Consider the following 17,072-nt stretch of genomic DNA (forward strand, 5'->3'; position numbering starts at 1 on the left):
AATTCACCTTAAAACTTCCCTCCAAAAGACTATGCACTCGTCTGATCTTAGACTTTTGCCATCTCTAACAGAATTACGGTATCATCGGCAAATTTTTTTACCCTTTCCAAATTTCTCATTGGTTTCCGTTATTGCTTTGCGAAATGTTCGGATAGAGTAAAATGAAGATAGGCAGCGACACACCACTACCCTTCGTTGTTATAGCCTAACTTTCATGTCCTTACGCCAGGAGTTACCAAACTTTCGCTCTGACTGAAAACTTTGAGAATCTTGGTATCTAATGGAACACCTTGTTTAGTATGAAGGTTTATAAAATTTTAAAAAAGAAACATGTTTTATTTAGAAATTATTTAAATTTTAAGCTCCAACTAATAACACAGAAATCAGAATAAAATTTAAAAAAGTTAGTGTTGACAATGTCGAGTAAAAAACCCGTTAGGTCATGAAAGTTTTCGCGGAGCACTTATTCACTTGTTGCGGAACACAGTTTGGGAAATCTTGCCTTTGGACTCGCATAAGTGCGTGACTGATAACGTTGTTAAGAACGTTAAGTGCCGGACTGTCTCTCTGGAGCAATATAAAGTGGAACGACCGCGTGGAACTTGAGTGTAGGGAAGGCCGTCAGAGATTCATTGGAAGCATCCTAAATCTATAAATTGTTTGTACATTCACAAGACAGCTAACGATACCCTAGTTCATCCGTTCTCGACTACAGCTAGGCACTCTGGGACCATTACAATGTATGAATAATAGAATAGATGCACTAGAGTAAAAGAACATGTTTCGTCACTGATTTAATCGGCGTGGTCTCTCGGGAACCCATCCAGGACAGAAATACAGGCTGTTTAAAAAAAGTTGCAGATTTGCCTACAGGAGGTAGTATTTGTGAAAAACTGACGGAAAGTTTCAATAATTACATGTCTGGAAACCATAACCGGTCGAGACATGGGCCGTTTTTTTATGAGTTACCTGTAGTTTCCACAGACAAGGCAGTAGTTAAAGTAATACCACAATCCACGTGTGTGGGTACATGCATATGTAGCTGGGGCATCAGGATTGCTTCGTTATCAGTGTATGGGCAGGAATTGTCGGTGACAGGCTCGTAGAGCTTTACCAAACAAAATACATTGGGTAACAGATTTCTGTGCGCTCAGTTACCAGTGCTGTTGCAGATAGTTACCCTTGCAGAGAGACGACTGTGGCCTTATGCATGACGGGAACAGCCTAATTTTCTACGAGTCGTGCTACAGAACCTCACAGCATCGTTTCGCGGGCGATTGATTGGTTAGTTCAGTTTGCATGGCCATCCCATTAACTGGACCTGAATATGTTGTTTGTATGGCTATGGGGACATTTAGGATTTAATGTATGCCCAACCTATGACTGTGCCGACGTTCAGTGGTTGTGATGTAATTTGAATGGAGTTAGGTGACTTTGAAAGAGTGCATGCCAGGACGCGTGATAACACGCATTGTTGCCTGTGGTGTCCACTTCCATGCAACACACAGCCGGCCAGCGTGGCCGTGCACTTCTAGGCGCTTCAGTCTGGCACCGCAGGTTCTAATCCTGCCTCGGGAATGTATGTGTATTATGTCCGCAGCTTTAACTAGTTCTAAGTTCCATAGTGCTCATTCGGGAGGACGACGGTTCAATCCCTCGTCTGGCCATCCTGATTTAGGTTTTCCGTGATTTTCCTAAATCCCTCCAGTTAAATGCCGGGATGGTTCCTCTGAAAGGGCACGGCCGACTTCCTTCCCCATCCGTCCCTAATCCGGTGAGACCGATGACCACGCTGTCTGGTCTCCTTCCCCAACCAACCAACCAACCAACCAACCATAGTGCTCAAAGCCATTTGAACCATTTTTATGCAACACACAGATGAGAATGTCAGACTGGCCCATACCTCAACAGCTATTTACTTCCGTAGATGCCATTATAAAAGCCACCTTCTTGCTTTTACCACTGCAAACATCCTGTGCAGTTTCTTGTGCTATTCCGACTGAAAACTGGTACAGCCGTCTGCAAGGTGTGACGGTGACTAAATTAAAAACGCTTGACTCGGCGTTTTAAAATTCCGAGAGAAAAGAAAGCTCCGTACTACTTCAAATGACATGGCGAGCAGTGACGAAGACTGTGAAATAAGAGAATTTGGAATTTGAGTAGACTTATCAACAGTTTTCCTCCTGGTGCAATGTCTGTAAGTAGAACCGTAAAGTGGCGGAAGTGATATAGTGGTAGAATTGAGTCAGGACGCTCATTAATACAAAGTTTACACTCTCTGACCGACGAAACGAGAATTCTTTCGACCAGTGGCCAGTGCAACTTCCGACGTCTCTTCAGACTTCTCGTTGTTGGCGTACACACAGAATTGCAGCATTTCTCATTGACTGGCTATTACCGCTTCATACAACCGTCATTTTACAGGTATTAGTTCTCAGCCATTGAATGTCCGGCTGGACCGCAGATCTTCTGACAAAATTTTGTTTCATTGTTAGCCTATATCTTGGACTGGAGATAATGTCATCAGTATCAGCAGTAATCAGATAAAGAAGAGACACGCAGATAGGAAACTAATAATCCACAAAACACTTACTCTGGAGATTGGTCAAGCGCTTTATCTCGACAGATAACGCTCAGCGTCGTGTGGCTCCCCATTGTATTTCGGGCACCGCTGTTACAAATCTGTAAATATTTTTGTAAACAGTTAATAATGTTTTCATGGCCGAATGAGATGTTTGTGTTTTTAGAGGACATGTAATCCAGCCATAGTGTCCACAGACTCTGAAAAAAATAAATTCTGTACGTTACTTGGGATTTATTCCTTTGAAAAGTAAGATAGGCTTAGTCGTTACTACGTGTACCAATGTCACCCCCCCCCCCCCTACTTGTCCCAGCCGCGAATGGCTCGCGGGTAGAAAGATTGCCAACGTGTGGGCTCAGATATCAACACACACATCTATACTTCTGTAGAATTTTATGGTGCCGGATATATGATACACTGCCTGGAAGAAAAAAGTGAAGCATCCAGAAGACACCATCTGATGTCAACGTAACTTTGCACACTTGGACACCATCGGCAAGTATGTAAATGATTAGTTGCAATTTTCTATAACAGAACTACCACGAGAGTGCGTTAGGGATTGTTTATTATTGTTTCTGTTCAGTGTTGTTACCAGGTGTAGGCCAAATATTTCGTGCGGACACTCTATCTTAAGTTTTAGGTTGGTGGGAGGAGAACTGTGGTTCCGTAAGATACCGGTAGATGTTAAAAAGCACTGCTGGAGAGCCTGTATAGGGAAAGAGTGGCCATAGGTGAAGTTGCCCGTGATTGGTTGATTGGCTTTGGCGCCATTTTTCTGCCAAACTTCTCTCGCGCTTCCTATGTTCGCCGTGCTTTTGAGTTGAAGTTCAGAGGACTTTTGGAGACGATTAAAAGGTATTTGAATTATTGAGAGACTTTTTATGCGTTGTGCATGCATGTTCGATTTAGTTGTATATCGTTTTTAGTACATAATTAGCGTTTGCGATCTTAAATACGAGTTGAAATAATGAAGCGTTTTGTGATGAAGTCGGTAGGCCTAAACGTTTGAAGTAAACACGTTAGTAATTGTACAGTACTGTTTCTGACATCCAGAATTCGTTCTGCAGACGTTCGTAAGCGAAGCCAGGTTGCGCTGCATTTGGTTGTAAACAACTGCTTACGACTTTAATTCATCTGACGTAATGCAGCTACGTTAAATCTTCAGCGTTATGCAGTTCCGATACAAAACAAATGCTATACATCATATTTATTTTTTATTTACGTTGCTTTAATTGCACTAAACGAACTTTAAAGGAGATAAATGCAGGTAACGAATAATTTTTACAGCCACTGTATCGAATTTTCCTGTGCTGTACGTAGTAGGCTACTATAACTATATTATAGCTGTAAAGATAGGCATTTAACGAATGATTTCGCCATCTTGTCTTGTGCTTTTGATTCGGTGAGTGTGTACTCCACTACTGGCCATTCAAAAGTGCCGCCCGCAGTTTGGGAGAAAAATAACCGCCACATCGTCCGGTTGGCCACTCCTCCCTATACAGGCTCTGTAACCACTGCCAAACGCAGCAAACAATTGAGCCGTACCCACTTCTTCAAACTGCCTTGTGTTCTGCAATTAGCGTTATATTGTGAACTGCCGTTCTTTTTCGTGTTTTGAAATGAGTGAAAAGACTAAGACTGGTGCATAAATTGAGTGGAATGCAACTCTCGCCACAACAAAAGGAGTCAGCGGTCCCTATGACAGTTACGTAAGTTCTGTTTTCGTGGAAGCACAGAACGCAGGTGTAGGTTGGATGTCAACCCTTAAAGAGGAAGGCGGGGCTTATTCCCCGCACCGCTCGTCTCCCCGTGATCAGTATGAAGTTCGTTTGTTTACGGTCGCGGCCATTAACACGGTATACTGTAAGCTTAATACTAGGTGTATAAGGGGACGGAAACAGCATCAGACATTGCTTGAGTACTGTGAAGGACACGAAGACGCCGCGTATTCACGTGAGTCAGCGTTACCGGCACGTGAGAGTCTGAAAGAGGCCTCATTGTGCTTTTGGATTTGGCCGGCTGGTCGAATCGTGCCATATCCAGATTTGCATGGCCTTCCAATGTAAGAGTGGCCCGATGTTGGACCGCGTGGGAACGTGAGGGCAGCTACGTGTCGACCACGTCTGACCTCCAAAACGTGCTCTCGCCGTGTTGTGCACCAAGCACACGGTAATTTGTTCATATCTAGCCATCCGAGAATAAGTAATGGACTCCCTGCAGTATTGTCTCATCTCACACGGTTGGTCAGTTGGTCAGGAAGAACAGTAGCTGTAGTAGAGAATTCCCGTTCCATCCAAAAGGTGCCCTTGACTCAACACAAACGGCTGCATTCGGAGCGGTGCCATGACCGGGAAGAATGGCGTCTCATTGTGTTAAGCATGGTTCCGCTTTGCTCCAGATTACTTATCGTCGACAAATATGGCGTGGATCTTGGAAGAAGTTCCATTCTTCTAAAATGTTGAGGACGAAAAGCTTTGTTAACCCGGGGTGTCACGATGTGGGGAGCCATTGGGTATAACTTGACGTACTGATTGAGGGAACCCCCCTGACGGCATAGTGATACGTCACAGACGTCCTGCGTCCACAGGTATTACCTCTGACACAACAGTAACTTGGTGGCATTTTTCATCCAGACAGTGCCGTTCCACACGTGGCACGTGCGTCTATGAACTGCCCGCGTGATGTTGAGGTACTCCAGCGGCCAACGAGCTCAACGTTCTCTTACTTGGAAAAAAGTGACTAACATCGGGCACTTCCTCAAAAGGTGAAAGCAGACTTCGTCCACTGTCATTTGTAGTAATTTGGTTGTAAAACGTGTCTGTTGAAAGCGTCAGTTGCGTAACATCTCGTTAGTTAAATAGTGGTACCGCGCACAGTAATAACGTTTATTGGATTCGTCGCAAGTGTTGAGCACGTGATTCAGATTGGTACATCAGGCGCGGCAGCAACTGATCGTCCTCTTATTAGCGCCAAGCAAGTATGTACAAAGTGCGAATGCTTCCTGCAGATAGTGTCGCCTAGCAGTTATTAGCTTCACTTTGCAGCGGACAGTTTGTTAGCGCACCTCGTTCATCCGGACGACGCCGGTTCGCTGAGCTAATTTGCTCATTCATCAGGCAGTTGCGAAACACGGTTAGCAGCGATACACCTGCACGGCCCAAGGCCGCCAAACTCCATATTCGTCGCCCACCCAGGGACCAAGCTCTTAAACGCGATAACGAATTTTTATTATTAATGGTGAATCAGTTTAGTTGTTTTGCGCAGGAAATGAAGTGTGTAATGACTTGTGTACACTACCTAGCCCTGCTGTTTAGCGTTTGCGTAGTAAGTACAACAAAAATTAATCTTATAAACATGTCATACTGAAAACTTAAAGCTTTAAAGATCTGTTTATTTCTCTGTGGAAATGTGACAATGACGATTTGTCGTGGTCACTGTTAAATAGCTTTCTTGTAATTTCTTCGCAAATTACAACTCCGTCTAAACTTTTCGCTAACTAAGGCCATACGGAATGTATAAGGAGCGTTCAAACAGAAACGTGCCGGAGACATAATTACAGAAACCAGTACCTGTATGTTTGAAGTAATAACCCTGGCTGTTGAGACACTTGTCCCACTGTGACAAAAGGCGGTGAGTGGCTCTCATAAAATTCCGGGGGCTGCGATGTTAACCACTTCCGCACGTACAACTGGAGGGTAAACAATTGCTGAGACGTGTTGAATTTGTAAGTGTAGTGTTGTCAGTGACCTATGTAGTGTTGGGAAAGGGATTGGACTGGTAAATGACACCTCACTGCTGTCTTTCGTTGTCAATGTATTGTAAAGCTGTGTACTTGTTTTGTAGTTACCTGATAGTGAGTTAATGAAAAACCAGAATGTTACTGCATTTACTCGCCATTAATTGTGGCACTATTAGACTGCATAAATATTTTCCATTTAATAATTGTTGGCATCTGTAGAGTGAGCTGCAATCAGAGCCACGTACTACGCATTCACAGTCGTCCAAAATGGATATGAATGTGTCATATGGAATGAGACTGATCATGTTCATGTCCAGAACAGTAATCTGCTGTAATATACTGCTTATGTTGAAATACAGGAACTTCCGCACCTAGGTGACCTGTTGTGGAGAGTTAAATTTTAACTATATGGGTCTCTTCAGGTGTTGGGAGAGCTGAGGGTTGAGGCGATGTATTGGATACCCCTCATGCTGTAGAAATTATTCCGGACAGTGATATTGAAGCCAGTGAAGTCTACATTGTCGAATACGTGTTGACAGCATAATGTACTTCAGACATGGTCCACAGTGTAATACAGTTGACAGCTCTAGCTGGTTAGCTTTTTACGTAATAGCTTTCATCAACCGCAAGTGTGCTTACTTAATAAATTGAAAATAATTCCCCTACATAAATTCGTGCTCAGTGAAGTTTTGACTATTCACGTAAGAGAAATTGGCAAGGAATGTCTCTAAACCGAAAATGGAGCGCGCTTGTTGTGGGGAAGTTATCTTTACCGGAAGAGCACTACAGATGCCGTACAGGATGACTAAGAATCAATTTCCTCTCTAACATTGTAGAACAGTGAGCAGAGATTTACGTAAATTCCGCTCATATGCATTCCTTGCGTTAGTGTTATTACTAATTCATACCTGAATTCCATATAGTACAGGGTGTTTATAAATGAATACCGGGGTTTTAACGCTGTATAATATTTATTACATTAAACTTATTTATAAATGATACGTCAAATGAAAGAGCAACTCGAACAGTTTTACCAAGAACCTTATTAATGTTCAACGTGAGCACCATTTGTCACAAGGCACACACTCTATAGCCTTTCTTTTTCTGTGAGCCTAGTGTAACTGGCACTTCTTATTTTGATTCACTAGAGCAATGGCTCTTCCCACAGGTTAAAGACGATGAGCCAGAGAACTTCATTTTCCAACAAGATGGTGCGCCACCTCACTGGGGTAGCGAAGTACGCGATTGGTTGAACTTCACTGTACCCAAGCGCTGGATAGGCCGCAAGGGGCCCAAAGACAGGGCTTCCTTTGCTTGGCCTCTACGTTCACCCGACCTAACGCCATGCAAATTTTTCCTTTGGGGCTTCATCAAGGATCCTGTGTAGATGCCTCCGCTACCAGCAGACCCCCCCCCCCCCCCCCCCACTGAATTAAGAAACCGAACCGAAGCAGCTGTTCCTACAATCACTGAAGACACTTATCAACGTTTGGGAAGAACTCGGCTATAGACTTGATGTGTGCCGTGTGACAAATCGTGCTCACATCGAACATTTGTAGGGTTCTTGGTAAAACTGTTTGAGTTGCTCTTTCATTTGGCATATCATTTATAACTGTAAGTGTAATATAATAAATAGTATAAAGCCTTAAAACCCTGACTTATAAACACCCTGTATTGACGATTTTTGTGGAAAATAAACCTCCCCTGAACATGTGTGTGATCTGAAATTTTTCAAACTCGTTCAACGCGGAAACTTAGTCTTCGGTTTAAAAAATGAATATCGACCTGTTTATAGAAAATTCAGCGTAGTATGGGGGGAAACTTTTTCGCTAGGACCCGCGGTTTGTTATTCGAGAAAACGTGAAGTTACGGTTGAATGCCGGCCCCTACACCTCCACCCTCCTCCTCCAACGCTGACACCTCAACGGTCAGGACTTTTAATTTCATTTAGGACAGACTCTCCTAGTACTGTGAAAAAATTTGCGGGGATAGGATTTTTCCCCAAATCGACTGGTCCTCGTTGGCTGGGCTAGTGGCCTTGGGTAGATTGTGTGATCAGGAATCGTTTATTAAATGGAAGTGTGGCCAGGTGGTGTCACGAATAGCGAATGATTGCCAACATTGGCGCTACTTTACGATACTTTTGCCCTTAGTTCTACTTACGTGTTACTGCTTAGGTGGGAACAGTGTTAGAGGCGCAAAATTTTATTACACAGCACCTGCGTTATCTCTAGCAACGGGTGTCGCCGGTCGCGAGATTTCTTTGTACGTACACGGTCTCACAATGACAGCAGCCTCACTCCCTCCTCCACTCTTTTCAGCTTTTGAATCGAATTCGTCGCTTGACAGATGTTTCCCGCTCACAAATCAATCTTACACACACGATTTTAGCATGTGTTACTCATCATTTATGCAGTTTTTTTCACAATACGTCCTCACTTTGGTGCTTTTTGTCAGTATTCTTTTGGAGTGACTTGCTAATGAAACACTGCTATGGAGAACGTATTGTATTTCACTAATTATCATAGGTGATAAAGTACATATCCGTGGATCCCGTGGTGGCATAGCCTTTTTGTGTTTCGTCGCCCTTTGCTGTCCTTGAGAACACACAGGAGCCAATTTTCCAAGCTTCTGCAGTAATAAGCTACACGAATGGTGGGAAACAACATGGTTAAAGCAGCTACATACCTCGCATCGCGAGGATTTCGTTAGAGAACAATTAACGTGAAAAGCTAGCAGTAATCATTCAAATGTGGCGGTATGCGAAACTTGTTGTTTTCTTGCTTAAGGTACGCTGGGCACTTTTATACAGAAACACAATAGGTTCACAAATATCTAAATTCAAACAAGACCAGTAATGTACAGTAACTACAAGGAAAAAATAAAACAAGTGGCTGTCATACTGCTGACGTTATACTGATACAGGAGTAAGTGTATATGGTCTGTTAAATTTTTTTACAAAATTCTTGATTTGTATATGCATGTTGTTGACTTATAACTGTATTTGCCTATTGTTAGCTCCCAATTACGAGCATAATTTCTTAAACGACATGGCACAGTAACAAACATGTTCTGTTTGGGGGATATATTGAGTAAAGTTTTCAGTAGTATTCTAAATCAATTCAGGCGCATACCGAAATAGTTAATTTCTTGTCCAACTGCGGTAGTCCACCATCTCTCATGACCTGGATATTGATGGAACATTAAGCTTGTGCTTATCATCCAGCAAATGAGGTTCTCTATTTTCCAAAGTCACGAATAAAATATTTATGTACGATTCAGTAAGCACTGATTACGTCATACTGAATGTGTGTGCCTTATTATGGGGGCAAATTTGAAATTAGTGTTCGAAACAGCTTAGATTACTGCACAGCAAATGCTCCCAGCTCTCTCTTAAAATTTGTTGTAGCTCAGGTCGAGGGTAAACTTTATCCTGGGCACGCACACTATTACTACATTATAATTCGGTGGACGAATTGCGTGTTTTCGTTTGCCGCCACGCCATTAACACTACCATTATTCGTCCACTGTTTACGATGTACTTTTGCGAAAAGGATGAATATTTAGCTATATAAATATGCTCACCAGTATGAATATAGGGTTGCGGATGTTACAGTTAGCATAATATCTGAAGCTCGCTAAAGATACTGGAATTGACAGAGCTGATTGCACAGTCTGTGGGGCCTGTGCATGGCAGGAACAGCCTTTTCGTTTCGGCTGTCAGCTGCAAACACCGTCCTTGCTGTCTGTCGGATGCGTGTCTGCTGAGAACTGTTATTTGTTGACAGGCTGGTTAGCACGAACGCTGTTTGCAACCGTTGCTCCTGTAAACGGGCGAAAGTTCCTGATCACGTGCCTTTAACACTGTTCGCACTATGTGCCGTGTTTGTTTTTAATTTATGTCCGTATGTACCACACTGTGTAACTGTTAGCTTCAATGACTATTATAACCAGTTTTTACGTAGGATGACCTAGAAAGTTTCCTTCGTCGGTTTAAACACAGATTATCTAGAGCTTCAGTTGCTCAGTACTGAACTCTTGGCTGTACTATCCTCACGGAGGAGAGGACAATGCCGAAATACATCGTTAACATCCTGACAGGCTACGGCCGAAGATGATGTATCGTCTTCAGTGTGTGTGTGTGTGTGTGTGTGTGTGTGTGTGTGTGTGTGTGTGTGTGTGTGTGTGTGTGTGTGTAACAGAATGTTAATGTATGGGTATACAAAGTAGGACCACTCCACAATCGAGTGCTCGTAGTTTCACAGCGGCGGATCATCTGTTCATCTTGAATGCAAGTAGAAAAACTCATCCAGTTCGACTTTGAAGTGTTTCTTGTACATAACTGAGGTCTGAACACTTAAGTTTCTTTGTCTTAGACCACGCTTTCGATTCATGCCATCATGTTTCTAATTGGAACTAAAAAGAAACTCATTGACGTATGTTATTAATAGTAGAGCGTCAGTCGTATAGTACGTAATACAAAGCAGGAAATGTGCCATTACAACTTTAATTCTAGCAATTCGTCTGTCTCGTACCAAGCTACAGAGAATCTCTTGCATATCTTGCTTGAGTAGCCCTCGTTGAAGTTAGGATATCACGAAGAATGGCTTAGCCACAGCCTAAACGTTATTTCCAAAATAAATCCGTTTTAATTTGTCACGAAATTTCTCAGCGAAGTCAAAGATTCAACGTGGAAACAGAAAACACTTTTCAGCAGGTGGGGATTTCATCCTGTAGTTTTCCATCCCTCGCACCCATATTTGAAACAATGTATGAACTAAATAAATTACGAAAACATGAGCTTCAGCTACAGATCTGCTCCGAAGTACCTGATTCTGCGAGTTCGGTTAAGTATATAATTCGTTTGACAGTGTACACATCCTGACTAGTATAGGCTGGAAGTAAATAATAATCTAATAACACAGTTTATAGACGACGTTAGTAAGAGAGAAATGTATTCTGCAGTGTGGTGTTTTCTTGACCGTTGGTGCCTCACGATTGAAAATGAGGTCAATGTATTAATGCTAATAGGTGATCGTGAAGCTTTAGAAAAACATCAAAAGGCTGAATTTGGAATCTCTTTTTCTGTATCAGTGTGTTGTGGCACGCTCCGGCCCCATTTGCGTCAGAGCACTGGAGCTGTAGCGTTGCCAGATGTCTGCCACCGGAAGTCCCTCGGCCGTAGGTAATCCGCCTCTGGGGATCTTGTCACTGGTCGTCTTCGCGGGGACCTGCAGGCAGTGCGCAACCAAACAGCAGGTTCTAACGTCATTTATGAATATTCTCCTTACGTGGGAGTTTCTGCATCTCGTAGCATATTGCAACTGTTGCGGAAATTGATCCGTCCAGTGACCTTCGGCAGCAACACTGTAAAAGATGCTGAAGGCCAAGGGAAAGTTTTCGTCGTATAGATAACACTTTGGAACATGGCAAAAGTGGCCGCCTATTCTAAACATGATCGAAATATTTATCAGGTGTTGAAATTTCGAGGTACAGATAATCTTATAGTTTATACACGTACGGCGTTTGTCAAATCTTTTTCAGACCAAGGTTTCACGGTCTGAGTTCATTCCAATAAAATTCTTCACGGTAACTGATCACATCATACCCGCAACAGAGTGAAGACTGGATTAATAAAAAAATCACCTGAGTTGAAATGGCTTTCTTAATGCACCAGGTGTTCTTCGTAGTCTCCCACCACAGAAAGTTAATACAACCAGATGAAACTGTCATGAAAGTGGTTCAGCGGGAAGTTGTTCAACCCGCACGACGAATTGGCTCCAATGACCGTTATGTCGTCAAAGCGTTTGACCCTTCATGTGAATTTCTGCACTATATCGTTTAGCTGTTGATGCGTATTGATAATACCAAGTCTCTTCACTCCTGGAGATTTTATCCAGGAAATAATTGTTCGGGTTTAAAGTAGCGACAGCCGTCCATGCATAGTTCTTGTTCGGGAGTGAAGCTGTGGGGACCGAACCTCGCACACTCTTGCCTGTTTTTCAGAACATTGTGGAGAAGATCTTGAACATTTGAATTATCTGTTTTTAGTTTTTGTAATTTATTGCTTTTGGAACGTGCCCATACAGCCACCTCAACACAGTAAATGGTACACAACTTTTTTGAGGGGGGGGGGGGGGGGAGGGGAGGGGATGGAGGGGGGACAAAATTCAGAGTGTTAGCTTAAGTCGTACCCTGATAAGAAGACGCATAGGCTCAACATATTCCGACAAAAAACAAATTTTACATCTACAGTATACTGAAACGAGCAAAGAAGGCGAAATGTAACAAAAGATATACAAAGGTGGTATGCTGTAAAAACTGTACTCGTAACGCATTAAGAAATCAGAAATCGCCGTTGGTACACATTGGAGATATTTCTAAAGCAATCCATATTAATGAGAATGTATCTAAATATTTGATTTATAGATGTTGCTCCGTTTCGATTTGTGAAATAACGACGTTGACACCCTACGGTCGCACTTTCACTATTAATTCTGCTTGCTCGCAAATCACTGGTCGAATGCACATCCTTTGTTTACAGTTAATATTACAAGCTTCCATCTTAGTTACTGCATTGTTGTCGCTTCATACGCCGTGAATGAAACAAGTCTCCGAACCTTTTGTATGGATGGTATATGTGACAAGATACTACAGACTTTACGCCTGCTATGAGAGTCAAATAAGCGGTAGAATTCTATTGAAATGTTTACTGTAATACCTCTTCTGAAGTACCTCGAGACGGCGAATCTTCAGGAACATAAGTAGTCAGAAATTATCGTAGTTGAATTCCAAGCTCTGTTTCCGTCCTTGCAGAAAATATTTCGTTAGTACCGTCAGATACATCGTTAAAAAAAAAAATTCCCATGTATGGTTGAACAACTTGTCAGGAAGACTGGGCGTAGCAACATTTTGCTGGTGATGCCGGTATTTACAGAAATGCTTAAATAATGGTTACGAAATCCAAAACGAACGTAGTAGCGATTTCCATTGATTAATCCAATGGCAACCAACCAAAAATTCATTACACGCCAAACAGTGGACTTCGACATCAGAACCGTAACTTCTGGCAATAACGCCAGATCAACTCCTCCACGCGATTCTATCGATAGGATATCTAGCAATAGAAAGTAGGACAACACAGTCTGTTGTTGGTAATGCGAATGACACATGTTGATGACTAAGTAAATGTAGAGAATCTTCCAGTGATTCGGTTTCAGTTAATTTTACCATTTTTTTAAGACGATAGACTGAAGATGATTAATGAACGGGTCAGTTCGTAGCGACAAATACACCAGTTTCCCAATCACGACTATAGTACGTAGCTAATATCGGAGAAATGCTTCCGTATCTCCCCGGGTATGCCGACTTCGCAGAGTTTTTTTGTACTTCGTCACCCATTGAGAACATTGAGTCTCGAGAAGACTGACAGATCGGCGGACTTGGTCTTTGTACTTCACCGATGGTTCATTTTAAAGACAAACCGTGTCGTCTACCGTATGCCCTGTGCCAGATACTGCATGGTGTCAATGACATTGCCTCTTGTCAATGAATAAAGTTGCCTCCTTGCGATTCTGGCTGTAAGTTCATTAGGCATTATGTCATCTCGGAATACTCACTTTGTTTTTGATACTGTACAACAGGAAAAAAAACGATCATCGGGTTAATAAATCATAACTATTATGTTTGAGATATGTGCGTGGACAACTTACTATTGGAAATAGCAAACTCTAGAGCTTTATATAGTTCCCGCTAGGTAGCAGCAGTGTGCGCCAATTCAGTTGTAGTAAAAATGGTGTCGGGACAACAGAAAGCGTTTTGTGATCGAAATTTTGCGCAGTGCGGGTCAGTAATAACTGTTCAACGCGACTTTCGCACTAGGTATGGTGTGGATCCTCGTACAGCACAGAGCATTTGAAGATGGCATGAACAGTTGCGGGAAACAGGTGGTTTGTGTAATGGGAAATCGCTGGCCGTCCCTGAGTGTCTGACACAGACGTCGAACGCATCCACCATGGTTTCACAAGGAGTCCGTAGAAATCCGTTCACAAAGCAGCTCGACAGCTCGACAGCTCGACATGCCCTCGATGTCCGTGTCGCACGTGTTGCGTCGACGTACATCATGAAACCCTACAAAATTTAGCTACTGCGAGCTCTTCGTGAAGGTGACAAACACAAACATAAACGTGTCGAGTTGTGTAATTTCGTTCTTAGCACCATGGAGGATGGCAAGTTTCTTCCATGCTTAGTGTTCAGTGACGAGGAAAGGTGAACCGTCATAATGTGAAAAGATGGGGTACGAAAAATCCATGCAACATGAGAGGGACTCTCCAATATTTGTGTTATGTGCAGATTCACGGGAAAAGATGTATGGCCTATTTTTCTTTGCCGAAAACACTTCCTTTTCCCACAGACTGATTCGAACGACTTCATTTATCAACAGGATGGGGCACTGCCACACTTTCATCTGGAAGTGCGGGAATTCTTGAATCAAAGGATTACTGAACGGTGGATGGGCGGCACTGGACCACATGATTCAGCCTTACATTGCTGGCATCAAGGGTCACCGGACCTGCCTGTTTGTTTCTTGTGGGGTTTATAAAAGCCTGTGTTATGTACCACCGTTACCAACAATAATGAATCGAGATTGCATAATAGCAGCTGTGGATGCTGTAACTCAAGACGTGCTCGCTGCTGTATGGGAACAATTTGAATACCACATAAACACGTGCCGTGCATCACGGGAGAGCATATTGAACACCCACGAAAAGATGCGAAAAAAGTTTTTCCGTTCATCAAAAAACAAAATTCATTGTATATATATATTAGTTTCGGAAATATAGATGTACCTAATCGGGTAATTCTTTGTGGTACACCCTGTACTTAGCATTGTAAACGGTGCACTATGGGAACGTATTGTTCCTAAATTAGCCTCAGAATGCTCTTATCAAGGGACCTTGCAGCTTCTAAGAGTGGATTCGAATTTGACGATTTGAAAGCTCACGTAACGGGCTGTCATGTATCAGCACGGCGCGAGCAGTTTGCGGCCTGCAGTACTAGTGATCACGCTATGTTCGCAGGCACATCGTGGAGAACGAGGGCCCCCGAGCGCTGTTCAAGGGCCTGGGCCCCAACCTGGTGGGCGTGATGCCGTCGCGGGCCATCTACTTCTGCTCCTACCAGCACGCCAAGAGCTTCTTCAACCAGGTGCTCGCGCCCGACAGCGCCATCGTCCACGTGTGCTCCGCCTTTTGCGCAGGTCAGTACTCGGCTAAAGTCGCCAAAAGAAAGTGTGATAAATGCATTGCTCAGTCTGTCCAAATCCGAAACACAACGTGAACCCAAACTCCACTACAACATTTCGAGCGATGTTCAGAGATTTTATCTGGGAATTTTTACATAAAGTATCCGTGATCACTGATGGCTCGTCAGGGTTTAAAAATAATTATAATTTATTCAATTTTTTGCCCCAGTTATCTTCGTTTCTATGAAAATTCCTACGCAACAAATCATGCAGTTCCGTTATATGCGATCACCGAAACGTACAACACGAAACAGAGTAACCCAGAATTACTGTAATACAGTTTCCGTCGCTGCGGCAACAGCTCAATGTAGCAATGTGCCGCTCGTTCTCAGCATTCAGAATACCCATACACGATATGCACGTCTGCACATCTTAAATCAGTGAAACTATCCACGTGTGTGTGTGTGTGTGTGTGTGTGTGTGTGTGTGTGTGTGTGTGTGTGTGTGTGTGTGTGTGTTAACGTACAAATACACAGCCAGAAAACGGACTCCAGACAACAGAGTAATACTGGACGCAAGTCTGAAGGCGATGAGTAAAATGACGTTGCTGTTGTCAGAACATAGAATGAATGGAACAAAACACTGTCGACGTGTACACCGTTGTGTAGGCATTTTCAGTGCACCACGGGTACAAAGATTGGTTTGATAGGAAATCAAACGAAGTGCAAATTACCTGTAACGAGCGACCGGAGATCACGCCTTCCTTACACCGAAACATCCAGGAAATAACTCTGTTCAGAGTCTAACTTTGTCAATGGAGTTCGGGTTCTCTGAAGAAGGGAACGTGTGCTCAAAGCGTACTACTGTATGTTACACCTAGCGTGTAAAAGGATGTATGTTGGTAGTTGTTTTCTGCTCTCACCTTTCGGGTTACATTGGTCTTTCACTCTCTTTCTGTACCCAATGATGTGGAAGCATTGGAGCTCTTCTCCCCTCCCCGCTTACCCCTGCCACTCACGTCAGTATCATACGTACGACATCGCTTACAGCGGCGAGATGTATGACCTGTTCTTGAAGAAAAAGTACGCGACTCTTCAAATTTACAGGAACATGGTTCAAATGTCGGCGAAGAGGCAGCGAACGGTGGTTCACCAAGTGGAATGCCTTAAAACAGGCAGTAGACCATTTCAATGAGACAGCTGCGAACGTTAAAGCAGACATGAAGCGGTATACGTTGCTGTGATTTGGTTAATACGAGCAGTAGTCGCTATTGATGAAATGACATTGATTTGCTAACTGTCACCATCGTACCCATGATTGCAGCAAGTAGCGAGAGATAAGCGCGCGACTGTTACATCGCTAGGCAGCTCTCGGGTTATAGAAAAACAACCAGTTTTGGTAGAATTTACTGAAAAGATACACGCTGAAACAATGAGTGAAGGGAAATTGACAAGTGCAAGTGGCATATGGTTCCTACTATCTAATTAATGCACAATGTTTGCAGTATT

At 43.0% G+C, this 17,072-nt stretch overlaps 1 protein-coding gene across 1 annotated transcript in view; it reads left to right on the top strand.

Moving 5' to 3' along the window:
- LOC126320130 (mitochondrial carrier protein Rim2) overlaps positions 1-17,072 on the top strand; it is a 157,387-nt gene that overhangs the window by 48,875 nt on the left and 91,440 nt on the right. The window contains exon 3 of the mRNA XM_049993756.1: positions 15,401-15,579. Within this exon, the coding sequence (XP_049849713.1) occupies positions 15,401-15,579 (179 nt within the window). The remainder of the gene's footprint in view (positions 1-15,400; positions 15,580-17,072) is intronic.

Source organism: Schistocerca gregaria, chromosome 2 (genome assembly GCF_023897955.1).
Source record: "Schistocerca gregaria isolate iqSchGreg1 chromosome 2, iqSchGreg1.2, whole genome shotgun sequence".
NCBI lineage: Eukaryota > Metazoa > Arthropoda > Insecta > Orthoptera > Acrididae > Schistocerca > Schistocerca gregaria.